At 36.9% G+C, this 13,852-nt stretch overlaps 1 protein-coding gene across 3 annotated transcripts in view; it reads left to right on the top strand.

Moving 5' to 3' along the window:
• Positions 1-13,852, top strand: part of prkcz (protein kinase C, zeta) — a 114,660-nt gene that overhangs the window by 90,622 nt on the left and 10,186 nt on the right. For all 3 annotated transcript variants that reach the window (XM_082188295.1, XM_082188297.1, XM_082188296.1), the window contains 3 exons: positions 335-414; positions 2,082-2,171; positions 12,923-13,038. In XM_082188295.1, coding sequence (XP_082044421.1) covers positions 335-414; positions 2,082-2,171; positions 12,923-13,038 — 286 coding nt within the window. The remainder of the gene's footprint in view (positions 1-334; positions 415-2,081; positions 2,172-12,922; positions 13,039-13,852) is intronic.

Genomic DNA, 13,852 nt, shown 5'->3' with positions numbered 1-13,852 from the left:
TAAAAGAAATCCAAAAATGCTGGGATGAGACGTATTAAAAAGACATTTTTTTCAAACTTTTTGTGGGGTGTTTTAAATCCACTTAACACCGCGACAGAATTTTATGAATTTACAGAAATAAACATGGAGCGGGGAGGAATCTTTTGAGTCTTTGATTGAATATCGAAGGGCTTATTCAGGCGTCTGTAGTGTGTGGGTGTATGAGCGAGAGATTTTGTGTGTGTGGGTTAAAGCCTGTCTCTCTCTCTGACACTGCCGCACAACACGACGGGCATACTCTGCAAGAATGACTCATACTCTTTTATCTTCTGTCTTTTTCCCCTCTCTCTTTCAGTAATTTTGGAGAAGCCGATACGGATTCCCAGGTCATTGTCTGTCAAGGCTGCGAGTGTGCTGAAAGGTTTTCTGAACAAGGTGAGAACAGAATGTACTTGGTACGTGAATGAACACTGGAGAGTGCAATACAGCTGTCATGTTTTTGCAAAACACAAGGAGATGAGAAAAAGAGGTTATACGGAACAATCCCATTCAGTAAAATTATATTATTAGTGCTATTGAATAAACTAGTAGTGCATGTGCCTGCACCAAGTAAGGTGCTGTGATTAAAAAATTCTGTAAAAACAGTTCAACATTTCATGAACTCCAAGGTCATGATTCTATCGAAGCCATATTGTAAGTCAGTGTGATTTCAACTTCATAAAATAAAAATAAAAAAACTGTTTACATACTGATTTCAATAAAAATAACATAATAACATTAGCTATAGCATCATAAGAAATAAATAGATTTTTTGAAGTATTGTAATATTTTACCTATTCTGTTTTATATTCTGTATATTTTGTAAAATATTTCACTTAATATTTTTCTAAAAATTATGTCAGTTAAGTCAGTGGTACGCTTGATTCTTTCTATTCGAATAAATAACCTATTTGAATAAATAAATAAATAAATAAATATATATAAAACTCTTTACAATAAGGTTTCATTAGTTAACTACATTAGTTAACATGAACTAAGAATGAACTGCACTTCTACAGCATTTATTAATCTTAATGTTAATTTCAACATTTACTAATACATTATTAAGATCAAAAGTTGTATTTGTTAACATTAGCTAATGCACCATGAAGTTACATGAACAAACAATAAAGAGCTGTATTTGTATTAACTAACGTTAACAAAGATGAACAAATACAGTAAAAAATGTATTGCTCATGGTTAGTTCTTGTTAGGTAATACATTAACTAACGTTAACAAATTAAACCTTATTGTAAAGTGTTGCAACAGTGTGTATATGAAGGTATGTACAGTATAATATATTTTTTTATTATATTTGCATATTATTATATACTATAAACAAAGACAGTACTGGTATTGGCCAGACTGATTCAATTACATCTTACATCTTCAAATTATTTTCATAATGAGTAGTTTCTTCTTTTTCTGCTGAAAACTTGATCACTATTACGCTCCATTACACAAGAAAAATGGATGAGAAACAAACAGGCTCTTAGGGAAAAAAATGCCATAATTCATGAACATTGCACACTGAGGTTTATAAATGAGGGTCTTAACTCTACACAAACGTGCACACAGTTTGCCTCTGATTGAACAAATATATGTGCTATAATTAGGAGGGTCATCATCCTCCAGATGAAACTGATCTCTTGAGGGTGCGCACACTTCTTTTCGTTTGCCTGTGTGCGTGTCTGTTGATTAAATCTATGAATAATGAAGCGTTTTCCTTTAATCGTCAAGACAAATTGCGTTTATTGAAGCTCTGGGGTTCCTCAAACTCAACAGCAGCCTGTAATCAGTGTTATCAGCCCTCTTAGCCACTGCCTGATTCATTGGGATTAAATGAGCCAAGATCAGCGCAGCGAGTCGCTCCAAGACCCCTGAATCCTCATCTAAAATCTCAGAGCACAAGATAACGTATGCACTAGTGAATGTGTTTTGGGTTAAACTCCAGTCTTCTAAAATAAAGAGGACATTAAATTAGGTTTCATGTTTTTGAAGTTCTCTACACCAGATCTGGCTTTTGTTAGGTGTGTTATTAATAGGGTGTGTGTTCTGTTCAGGACCCGAAAGAGAGGCTGGGATGCCAAGTTCAGACCGGATTCACAGACATCAAGGCTCATACGTTCTTCAGAAGCATAGACTGGGACCAGGTAGGCTTTTTGTCACTTTTTAATATATGGAGAGACTGTTTAAGCACTAATGGAAGTTGCTTGGCTGGCTCTGATATCTTTACTCTTGTTTTCCCCCATGCTTAAAATTAGTGTCATCAAACGTAGTGTACATTTTTTCATGGCATTTGGTATTTCCTTTCAAGTAGTGTGTTATATAGTTGTTTGTGAATGTAAAAGGTCTGAAACATTTTCAAGATCAAAGTGCACGATAAATGGAGTTATTGGGCCCTATTTTAACGATCTGAAACGCAAGTGTCAAGCGCAAAGCGCAAGTAACTTTGTGGGCGGGTCTCGGCGCTGTTGCTATTTTCCCGGCGGGATAAATGACTCTTGCGCCAGGCGCAAATCTAAAATGGGTTGGTCTGAAGTAGCTTCATTATTCATAGGTGTGGTTTGGGCGTAACGTGAAATAAACCAATCAGAGCGTCAGCTCACATTCCCTTTAAGAGCAGATGCGCTTTTTCCATAGCGGATTGCTATTGTAACGGCGGATTTGCCAGACGCGCGCCAGGAGCGGTTCACAGCCAAGGAGAGCAACGCTCTCGTCACGGCCGTAAAAGAGAGAAGTTACATTGAAATGGAGAAACCCACCCAAATTAACTTCGGTTAAACAGGCGTATGATAATTTGGGTAAATGTGTAAGCTAGATGTATGCTTTTATAATAAATTATCTATCTATCTATCTATCTATCTATCTATCTATCTATCTATCTATCTATCTATCTATCTATCTATCTATCGTAATAATGTATGATTTGCAAAAATGAAAACTGCCGCTTCTGTGTAGATGAGAGAATCAAAGTGTATGCGCGTTGTGCACACGCTACATTGATTATGGCCAAGCATGCGCCCTTAAAATAGCATATGAATAACATGGCTATGCGCCACTGATTTTAAACTATTTTTTCCTGGTTAGTGGCGCAATTGTTTTCTAAACCTGCAAAATAGCAAGAAGGAACGTTTGCGCCGGAACACGCCTCCTCTTTGCGCTGAACCGCCCCCGGGAGCGCAAGTGTATTTCCTAACTTACCGACGTGCTTCTGTGGAGGGAAAAGTCCGCTTTGCGCGGGTGCAAAATAGGAATGATACATGAGTCGGTGTACAAAGTCACTTGCGCTGGGTGCAAGATAGGGCCCATTGTCTCCAAAAAGAACAAACCGATTCTGAACTGCCTGAAACGAGTCATCAATAATTCCAGTCTTTCTTCCTGTACAAACCTATGTAGGTTTGTAACAAATTTGCACAATGCCAGCCTATGGTCTGCCCGTGAACAACGTTTACTTTGGCCCACCCTAAAACAGTGCGGACGAGTTTGTTTTGTGTTGTCAACATGTCGAAACACAAATCGACAAAGCACAAATCCACTTGCATGCACTTTCAAAGGATGAGGACTCAGGCTCGAATTGATAGGGTATTGGACTGACGCCATCATTACTGTTCGTATCACTGTGTATACAAGTGCCGAGGAAGCGTCCGGAGCTGAAATTCAGAAATGGACATTTTGTTTCCGGCACGTCCTGTAATCGGTAGATCAATCACAACAGACTGGGCCATCTGACCAATCAGAGCAGGTTTAGAGAGACCAGACTGTTTAGAGAAGAGCAATAATGCTGCAATGTATGTTATGAGAAAATTTGGATGCATGTAAATCTATTGTAGGGAGACCTCCAAAACAAAATTAGGAACTTTTAATATAACATATTAAGAGCACTTTTAAAATAAAAGTTGCAATGGGAGTTATCCCAGAGGATCTGGTTTAAAGTACTGACCAAAAACTGAATCAGCTTTAACAACAACAATAGAAAATACTACTAGATGAGACTGTTTAAGCAAGGCTTATAGCAGTTGTTTATGAACTACACTTTTGGAAGAGGGGATGTAGTGTGTGGTCAGTGATAGGTGGGTGTTATCCTCCGTACAAGCAGCAGAAATGAAAGAGAATATCAAATGAGATTCAGCCTTTGCTGAAGCGGCACAAGGTTTAAGGGGGGATGTTAATTGGTCTGGTATAAATGATGCACACAATGCTGAAACATGAAAGTCAGTGAGAGAGCATACAATATTCAGGAATTGCAGAGAGAGTGTGTGTGTGTGTGTGTAATGAATGAATTAGTATGTGTAAGAGGAAGACTTTAGGTGCAATAAAGAGAGGTAGAGAAGACTCATGTCATGTTCAGGCTGCACACAGAATCTGCACCTGTTGAATTCTGAAGTTTTTATTTTTATTTCCATAGAATTTAAACTCCCATCATGCAATCATGTCGTTAAAAAAATCAGGTAAATTAGGTAATTAATTAGTACGCAATGTTCGATTTGTATTCTTTTACAGCTTCTTTTTAAGCACTTTAAAAATTTTGTCAACATGATATCAAAATAGACCCAGTTTGCTTTCTAAATCCATGTGCATGTTGTTCCAAAGAAGAGGAAGAAAAAGCTTGTCTTTGTAATATATATTTGTAATATAACCACCTGGCTCCATTCTGGTCTGTAATGGCCTTTATTCAAGTTCCAGTCAGTGTTCAATGGATAAAACCAAGTCCCGTCTACATTTTTATTTAATCGAATATCACGATACGCGTTACAGAAGTCAAATGGGAACAATATTTCATGTTGATTTTGAATTTGTTTAGGGTACAAATTAGAGGGATCGTGGGCTTATGACCCACCTAAATTAAGGCTTGAACCCTCCCAAAGGATGTTGTTACAAAAGGATGGCGGTTTTTAAAGGTATATATTCTTTATATCCAGTATACAAAATAGTTGTCAGGGATTTCAAATGTTTTAGATACCATAAAAGTTAACAAAACAAAAACATTCAGCAATTTATTATAGATTTTAGGTCATTATAAATCACAAATGTGTCACCCAAATCTTTAGTATTCATCCATGCATATGCTTCATTTTTATTAAATTATTTATTATTTTATTATCTTCCGGTGAAACGACAGACTTATCTCCGGTGACGTATGCTGGACATCTCTTATAATTTTCTCTGCATAAACCACGTCCCTTTCTTACATCAACAACTGATGGATTGAGCCAAGACCCCACCCTACATTGTTTTTTAATATTCAATCAATAATGCGTCACAATGTGGAAGATCTTTGCAGATATGGAAAATCAGCGCAGAGAGTCTGAAAACAGCATGCAGATTCAGTCTGGGTCATAAAAACTGCAGAGGCAGCAAATTAGCTCTTTCCCCACTATATCATCTCATACTTGCCTCAGAGACACTGTACTTGTACTGTACATCTACACATAACTGAGTCCTCAGCCAGGCGTTCAGCTGCGATCCGTCACGTTTTGTTAGCTGTAATTGCGGTTAGCGTTGGCTGGTCGTGTCCACCGTGTATTTCCTGATGTGCACTCAGAAGTTCGGCAACGTGGAAAGGAAATTATGCGCTCTAGAGTTCTGTCACTAACGCACCATGCTTCAGTTGCTGGGATTTTCTGCCACTTTACCAGCGTAATGGATGAGTTTGGACACACAGACTCGCACACAACCCCCTGAGCTCCGCTAATAAACGGGGTTGCGCTACACTTGTTGTTAATTGCTCATGAGTGAATGAAGACATTGATTTGATGCTCAACTGAAAGCTCGTAGCCTGTCTAAACTATTTCTGTGCCTACACTGATATACCCTTTTCAAGTGGATATTGTCGCTGCTGTGTGGTATTTCTTTCAGTTTGACCTTGCCATTGCAGAAATATTTCTATTCATCTTTCTTTTGATGATTTATCGTACACGTGTGTGTCTGGCGCCTGCCTGTGATGAGTCAGGAGAAACTTGTCTTTCAGCTTTTCCAGATGCCATATACAGGTGTTTCTTTAATTATGAGTGCATTTCACCTTTTCAAGAAATAAACTTTTTTAAAAACACACATTTATTAAATGTCCTGCAGTGGATGTACATATATCACAGGACAATGCCGTCATTTATGTAATTTTGTTGAACCAACAGATGTCGCTTCCACAGCATTTCAAATTGTATAGTATTTTATAAATTCTGTGATGGAAATAATATAAATAAATGGAATAAAATTGCGAATTAATTTGTCTTGTTAAGGCTAATTTCATAGCTAGCATAATATGTATCTAACTTACACACCTTTACCTCTATACCTTTTATTTTTCTTGTATGCTCAACTAACACTATTTAACTAAATTGTTTTGGTCACACTTTTTCACACTTCACAAAATATTTTAAAATATTTATTATTAAAGTTAATTTAATAATTTATTATTTAACTAATTGCATTAAATGAATTATTTGTAGTTTATTTCTAATTATTTTTAATAAATATAAAAGTTTGAGTTTAACTATTATCGTTACTCTTTTTCAAAATATAATAATTGTATGATGAATTTTCATGTTTTGGGATTAAAAGATTGTAGTAATACTTTATATTAATTATACGGCCTATAATATATTAAAGTAAAACTACATTTTTACAACAAAACTTCTTTTATTTTAGCTACTTTTCAAAGGATGAAGGAGTGTTGTTATTTTTCCAAGAGTTTTAAAGTAATCTTCATATATTAAAAAAAGTTAAAATGCCTGTTATTGAATAATCACCCATATCCTAGCTGTTTACGGAGAGTGTTGTAACTATTTTGAAAACGGCAGAGAGAAATAACGTGGAAATTGGAAATATATATAGGAAAAAGTCATGGAGTGCAGATTAGTGAAATGAGCGAAGCTTCAGTGTTGCTTTAGGGACTGTGATTTAGACAGTGAGAGACAGAGGGGGTGAAAGAGACAGTGTGAGGCAGATTGCAAAAGATAGAGTGAGAAAGGCTTGAATGAGGAGAGGGAAATGATTTTAGACAGTGAGAGACAAAGTGGGAGAGAGTGAGAAAAGGAGAGAGAGATGAATGAGAAGAGGGAGTTGGACTGAGACGGTGAGAGACGGTGATAGAGAGCGAGCTGAATGAGAAAGCAGGGGGTAGACTGAGCGCTGGTGTAAAAGCTCGTCTCCGCTCAGACAGATCCTCTTCACACCGTCTGCAGTGTTGGGCCCTGGAGGATAGACGCCAGCATGTAAAGACAGATTTAGCAGGGGAGGCTGAACAGGAAGTCCACATCTGAGAAACAAGAGTTTTGGATCTGGTGCATGTAGAACCTCGAGTGGGGAGAAATTGGTATCTATGAGCTCTCTGTTCTTTGTTTTTGCTGAGACTTGTTTGAATTTGACGGCCCATTTGGCAACATAAATAGTATATATACTGGACAATGGGGTCCAAAAGTGTGTTTGTTTGGAACTTTTTCATCAAAAACAGCTAAGTTTGAATGCTTTTTGTAACCAGATGGTGTACTGTAGTTAAAACACCTACCAGTCCAGCTAACTGGATTATGCTATCCATCTGAACCTTGTGCGCTTGATAACACCACACATCACGAGCCAGGTTTAGAGCCTGACTTGGAGTCAGTCTCACTCTTCACAGTACGAATCAGAGGCTCCTCAGCTCACATCCACATGTACAGTCGTTCAATTAGCTTGTGTCTTCCTCAAGTTGGAGACAAAGAAAATACTACAGACGTCTATTTGAGATTGGGTGAGAGCATGATGAATGCGTTAACATGTTTTACACAGTCGCTGGATCTGTGTTTGTGTGTGTGTGTGTGTGTGTGTGTGCGTGTGTGTGTGCGTGTGTGTGTGTGTGTGTGTGTGTGTGTGTGTGTGTGTGTGTGTGTAACAGAGCAATTGTAATTCCTCTTTCACCTTTCACACTGTGTGTGTGTGTATCTTCTGTGATTGTTTATTTACATACTTTTTCTGAACTGTCTGTACATGTATATATTCAGACTGCAAATTGAAATACATAAATATAGCACAAAATTGATTGATGCATTGATTTATTGATTGATTTATTTATTTTTGCATAATTTCACTTGTAGCATTTAAAATGTATTTTGGCGGCACATATATAGATAGATAGATAGATAGATAGATAGATAGATAGATAGATAGATAGATAGATAGATAGATATTTATATATTTGTTTATATATTTATATACACTCTAGACAAATTTGTCTGGTTTTCAGACTATTCCACAGCACTCCAGCATAGATAATCATCTTGTATGTGGATTTCCTGTTTTCTTATCCACAGCTGCAGTGAAATCAAGGTCTTTTCTAATGTTTGTAGAAGGACACAACTGTAAATCAGAGTCATTGTTTAGTCTTAAAAGATTAAGTCTTGAAAGCATTTTATTCAAATTGGCTCAATTAAATTAATCATTGTAATTCAGACCTGGTTTCCTTTTTTTTCCTTTTTTCTTTTTAGTGGCGAATAGAAAGAAACAAGCTTTTCTCTATTATTCTAGAACACAGACACAGTCAGAACAGCCGTGGCTCGCTGTCACGGAGATCAGGCAATGATTGTGTATGTGTGTGTGCGTGTGATTTTTATTTCAGCCAGCTTTGCCACTGCAGTTTTTTTAATGTATTAATAATAATTATCCATTCCTACACTGATAAAAATGATTTTGTGGTAAAGTAAATACTACAGAAAAAAACAATGTAATTTACATGAAAAAGTTAGTTCAGGCAAGAGTTAAAAACAATTAAGTAAATTCTATATTTGTACTCAATTCAAGCGTGTAGAAATGAAAGCGTAAATATCAACGTTATAAAATTAAGTAAAATTACTCTACTTTTCTGATACTGGTGTTCCCATCATGCACTGGGCCTTGAATAATTAATGAGGTTGATTTTTCACTGTTTTCAAACTGTATTTACACTGTTTCATCATTGCTTTTTTTGTTAGGATTAGTAACCTGCCATTTTGTGCCATTTGGAGGTCATTTTCTACTCAAACACAAAAACGATCCATCAAATGTTACCGTCATTGTGTATTGTCTACCAAGTATTGAGGTCTCTGCGTTCACATGACACTTAACGTTTGATTAGTAGATATGCTGTCTTACACAATATCTATTGTATTAATTATTTAGGTATTAAGTAATGCAATTACTTAATTCAATGTTGTATTGTTTGAGTGAAATGTATTGCAAAGGAAACTACAACTAAATAAATATTATTCAACCTTTTACTAGCCAAGTTAAAATTACTTATTTTCTTTGTTACTTTCACTTAACTTAGTTAAGTAGAGTTTACTTTATTCCATATGTGAAATTTACTTTAAAAATATGCGCGTGAAATTTACTTAAGAAATATTTGTAGAAAAAACTTGCCAAAGAAAAATTGAGTAAATGTTACTTATTGTTTTTTTCAGTGTATGACTGCAGATGTATGTGTATGTGTTAGAGATGGGTAGTTACAGGTGTTTTTGTTGTTGTTCTCCACTGGGTTAATCCTTTTCTGTGTTTTTTTTTTTTTTTTTTTTTTTTAAGTGAAAGTCAAGGCTATTTAGGACCCCATTGATTTATTTTGTACGTTCACATAAAAAAAAAAAAAAAAAAATTGTGTTCTGCAAAAAAAAAAAGAGAAAGAAACTCATACAGGTTTGGAATGAGACTTTGGCCCTGTTCTTGTTGTTTTTGTCTCTGGTGACCAGAATCGTGACAAAATCGCATTTGCATTACAAATCCAATAGGGTCAAATGCATTTCAGATTCAAAAATGTGTTAGTCCGTGATCAGATCACCATGCATGGGTGCATTTTTGCCATTTTTAATTAGATCAAGTGCTATCCGATTGTGATGCGATCACAGAAAACATGCTAATGCCAGGTGTCAAAGGAGCCATAGTGTCCGATTTCAATCAGCACCATGTCATCCTAGCAGATTACCAGTGAGTTTACGTTCATTTTTTCTCGGAGAGGATGATGCCAGACCCCGACAGAGAGAGCGAGAGAACGGCGGGAAGCGAGAACTAGCGAAGGATCTGTGTGGGAATAATCCCCTCCCACACATCAGTGAGAAGAGTCTCTGTGCATCTGGATGGGTGTGCGCGTGTAATTGGTTTTCTGCTACAGAGACGAGCGTTAGCATGTTCCGCCAGGCAGGTTGCAGCCAACTGCGTCACGCCTGCCTCTCTGGAGTCAATGGCCTCGGGAATAAAAAACACGCACACATGGCGGCTGGGCACCAATTAACATCTCTTTTTCCCCTGTGTGCCGTCTTTAACTCTCTGTTATGTCTCTCTACACTTTTGTTTTGCCATTACACTGGAATCCATGCATATGCAAAAGCAGAATGTATTGCTCTTGGGAAAGAGTAGGATGACATACATAACCGATCTATAGTTTTTGAAAGTCTCTTATGCTCATCATAGTTGCATTTATTCAGTTAAAACAATTATATTGTGAAATATTATTACAATTTAAAATGACTGTTTTCTATTTTAATATAGTTTAAATTGTAATTTATTCCTGTGATGGCAAAGTAGAATTTTCAGCATCATTACATCACATCTTATCCTTCAAAAATCATTCTAATAGGCTGATTTGTGCTCAAGAAATTTTTATCAATGTTAAAAATCTTAAAATTCTTGTGGAAACAGATACTTTTTCCAGGATTCATTCTTTTGTATCATTATACATTTATTTTTTGTCACCTTTGATCTATTTAATATGTCCTTGCTAAATGAAAGTATTAATTTCTTTAAAAAAATTATATTGCTGACCCCAAACATTTGAACGGTAGTGATCGAAGAATGGCAGAAAATGATTTGGAAAGTAAGAGAACAGAAGAAATGCTACAGCCTAGTAACTGCATAGAAACCACTCAGAATATTCCGGCTCACTACTCACACATTCTTTAATAAATGTAAAAATCTATTTGCGGCCATTTGACAGACCGACACAAGAGACATTAAGCTGGACTCATGAATTAGACTCAATAGAGAGAGTGAGATAGTAGTGAAAGGAGAGAAGAAGGGCCATCTGTTCCAGTTTGTGCAGATCGGCGTGGAGTGGAACACAGCAGGATCATGTCCTCAGAAACACACAGAGAACGTTAGCGAGGAAAAAAAAGAGTCCAACATGTGAAAACAAACCTTATCTGACCCATAGTGTTGGCGTCCAGAGAATCGGTCTGTTCTGACAAGTGCTTAACATCAAACCTCAGTCTACAATTAATACTGTGGTCCATATTTTTTCTTCTTTCTACCCTCCATTACTCCTCTCCTTATCCCTCTCCACTTTTTTGTCTTTATTCTCTTTTATTAAATACTTCAGAACTCTCACACAAGAGCCATTGGAGTGTTTTAATGCCGGAAGTAATGGAATATTAGTGGCCTTGTGAGAACAAACAAAAATGGCTTTGTCTCTTTTTTTGTGTTTTTACTTGAACGTGGATGTCACAGTGGAATCTCATAAACATTGGCACATATGATCTGGTCCAACTTTAAAAAAATATATAATCATTTAATATGAACTTCTTGGCTGGACATTGTCAGGCAACGTTATGCTCCCTTCCAAGATGGAGGAGTCGAGAGACATTTTGAATATAAATTGTATCTTGTATTTCATTCAATACCAAAAAGTATCGATAAAAACTTTAATTCTAATCTAAAATGTACTCGTTTCCCCCTGTATTTTTGTTTCCAATGTATTTTATGCTTATATGCCTACTGCTTCCTCGAGATTTAATTTTGTGCCACACCAGAAATTGCGGTGCAGAACTTTTCCGTGAACAGTGTTTTTAACACAACTGTGTGAAGTGTGTAGAATATAAAGAACCTTTTGTGGAATGGAAAGGTTCCATTGATGTTAAAGGTTCTTCATGGAACCATAGATGCCAATAAAGAACATTTATTTTTAAGAATATATAGAGTCTGTTGTTATCATGTTGCTAAACTAACCACATGATTCTCTAAAGGATATTAGTTCAGTGCATGCTGTCTTAAAAGGTACCTACCTATTAAGGGCTCAGTAAGGATTTATTTCTCCTGGCTCGATTAGGCCAGTAGTTCAGTTGTTTACTTGCCATAGCTGGCATAACTCTTTCCCCACCAGCATATTTGAAAAAGGTTGCCAGCTAGCGCCAGCATTTTTGGTCATTTTCACAGCAGTTTCATGGCCTCTAGAATATTTTGTTGTATGAATATCTGAAGATACAATATATCAAAAGAAAGAACAGACATTCTGCTTTTAATAAAAAATGCCTGTTTTATTCTAGTTTCATGCATTCTTTATTTTTCAACAAGCTTTATAAAAAAAGCAAAATTTTAAGCCAAAAGCATAGAAGATCGTGTTTTTGTCAAAGACTACGTCTGGATGTGGTTCAGAACGAGTAGTTCGAGTCCATCAACACCCCCAAAGCTTGCACAGTCAAATAGCTCGTCCTGGGTCGACATTTCGTTCTGTAACATTAGACAGCTTAGATTTTTATGCGGATTTATAGATGATCGCATTATTTTACATATGCATCTGCTTACATATGCTATCGCTTGTTTCTGCTTCTTCTTCACATCCCTTTTAATCTGAAGATTCTGTACTCTTTTAGAAGATGCATAATAGCGCCCCCCTACTGTATAACAGTGAAAACACAGACAGCGGGAAAATCCCATCAGATGCGGGAAAGAGTTACGTGGCCTGAAACTTTTTCACACTCAGCCTGGGCCATTGGACTATCCTCACTGTTGAACTCTGCAATGTAGACAGCAAGGCAGCTCACTAGATTCCTTTTTTGGTGTTTTGGGGTGGGGAGGAAGGCATAGTATAGAAGATAATTAAATAGTCTTGTCTAATCCAGAGTCTTGATATTGTAATGTTGGAGTGGATTCTGTACTAATCGATCATTTTCTCTCTTGTCTCTTCTAGCTGGAACAGAAGCAGGTGACGCCACCGTTCAAACCTCAGATCACAGACGACTACGGTTTAGAAAACTTTGACACGCAGTTCACCAACGAACCCGTGCAGTTAACACCAGACGACGAGTAAGTATTAAAAAATGTTATGCTTGGCTGAAGGGCATTTCATTACCACAAATGATCAGTAAAGATCTATGACAGAAGAATCACTCCACCTGTTTTCCAAAGACCTGTTCAGTTTAAAAAAAAAACGCTAATACGACTGGATTCGTGTTTGGTAAAATAGGTCCGAATTTGAATTATGAAAAGACAAACTGGCATCTCCTTACACACCTTAACATCTTCCAAATGTTTAAATGAAAATTAAAGTCAGTCGTCACTTCTGCGGAATCCATCTCGAGAGCGATTATGTAATAATTTAACGACTTCAAAGTTACATGACTGCACCAGCAGAAGATTTAGGCGTTTAATAACGGGGGTTTCCACTCAGCTTGATTCTGCTGGTCAGGATGGTGAGGTTTATGTCTAAGATTCCCCTTCAGAAGTGAGAGCGAGATGAAGTGAAATGGCTTACCCATCTGGAGGCTATCGTCAAGAGGTGGTGATGTCATATGGAAACATCCCCTCTGGAGTTTCTGATTGCTTTACAGTATGAGGTGCACCGAAAAGGGCCACATTGAAAGGGAGGACAAAGAACAGCTCTTAAACGGCTAAAAACCTGATGCCGAGAGGCATTAAAAACCATAGATTCAGGTGAAAACTGGCTTCAATCAGTGTGAAGTGAGTTTCTAGGGGGGCTTTTAAGCTTTCAAGTCTTTTCTTCAGTCGCTCATTCATAAACTCTGTCCTTTTGAATACCGCTGTGATTAAAACAAGTGCTAAAATAAGAGGCTAGTCGACTCAGTGCGAAAAATTTGCATTTATTTGACAGTGGAGGATT

This window comes from Leuciscus leuciscus, assembly GCF_965113295.1.
Source record: "Leuciscus leuciscus genome assembly, chromosome: 13".
Taxonomy (NCBI): Eukaryota; Metazoa; Chordata; class Actinopteri; order Cypriniformes; family Leuciscidae; genus Leuciscus; species Leuciscus leuciscus.
This window is presented reverse-complemented; position numbering and strand designations above follow the sequence as displayed.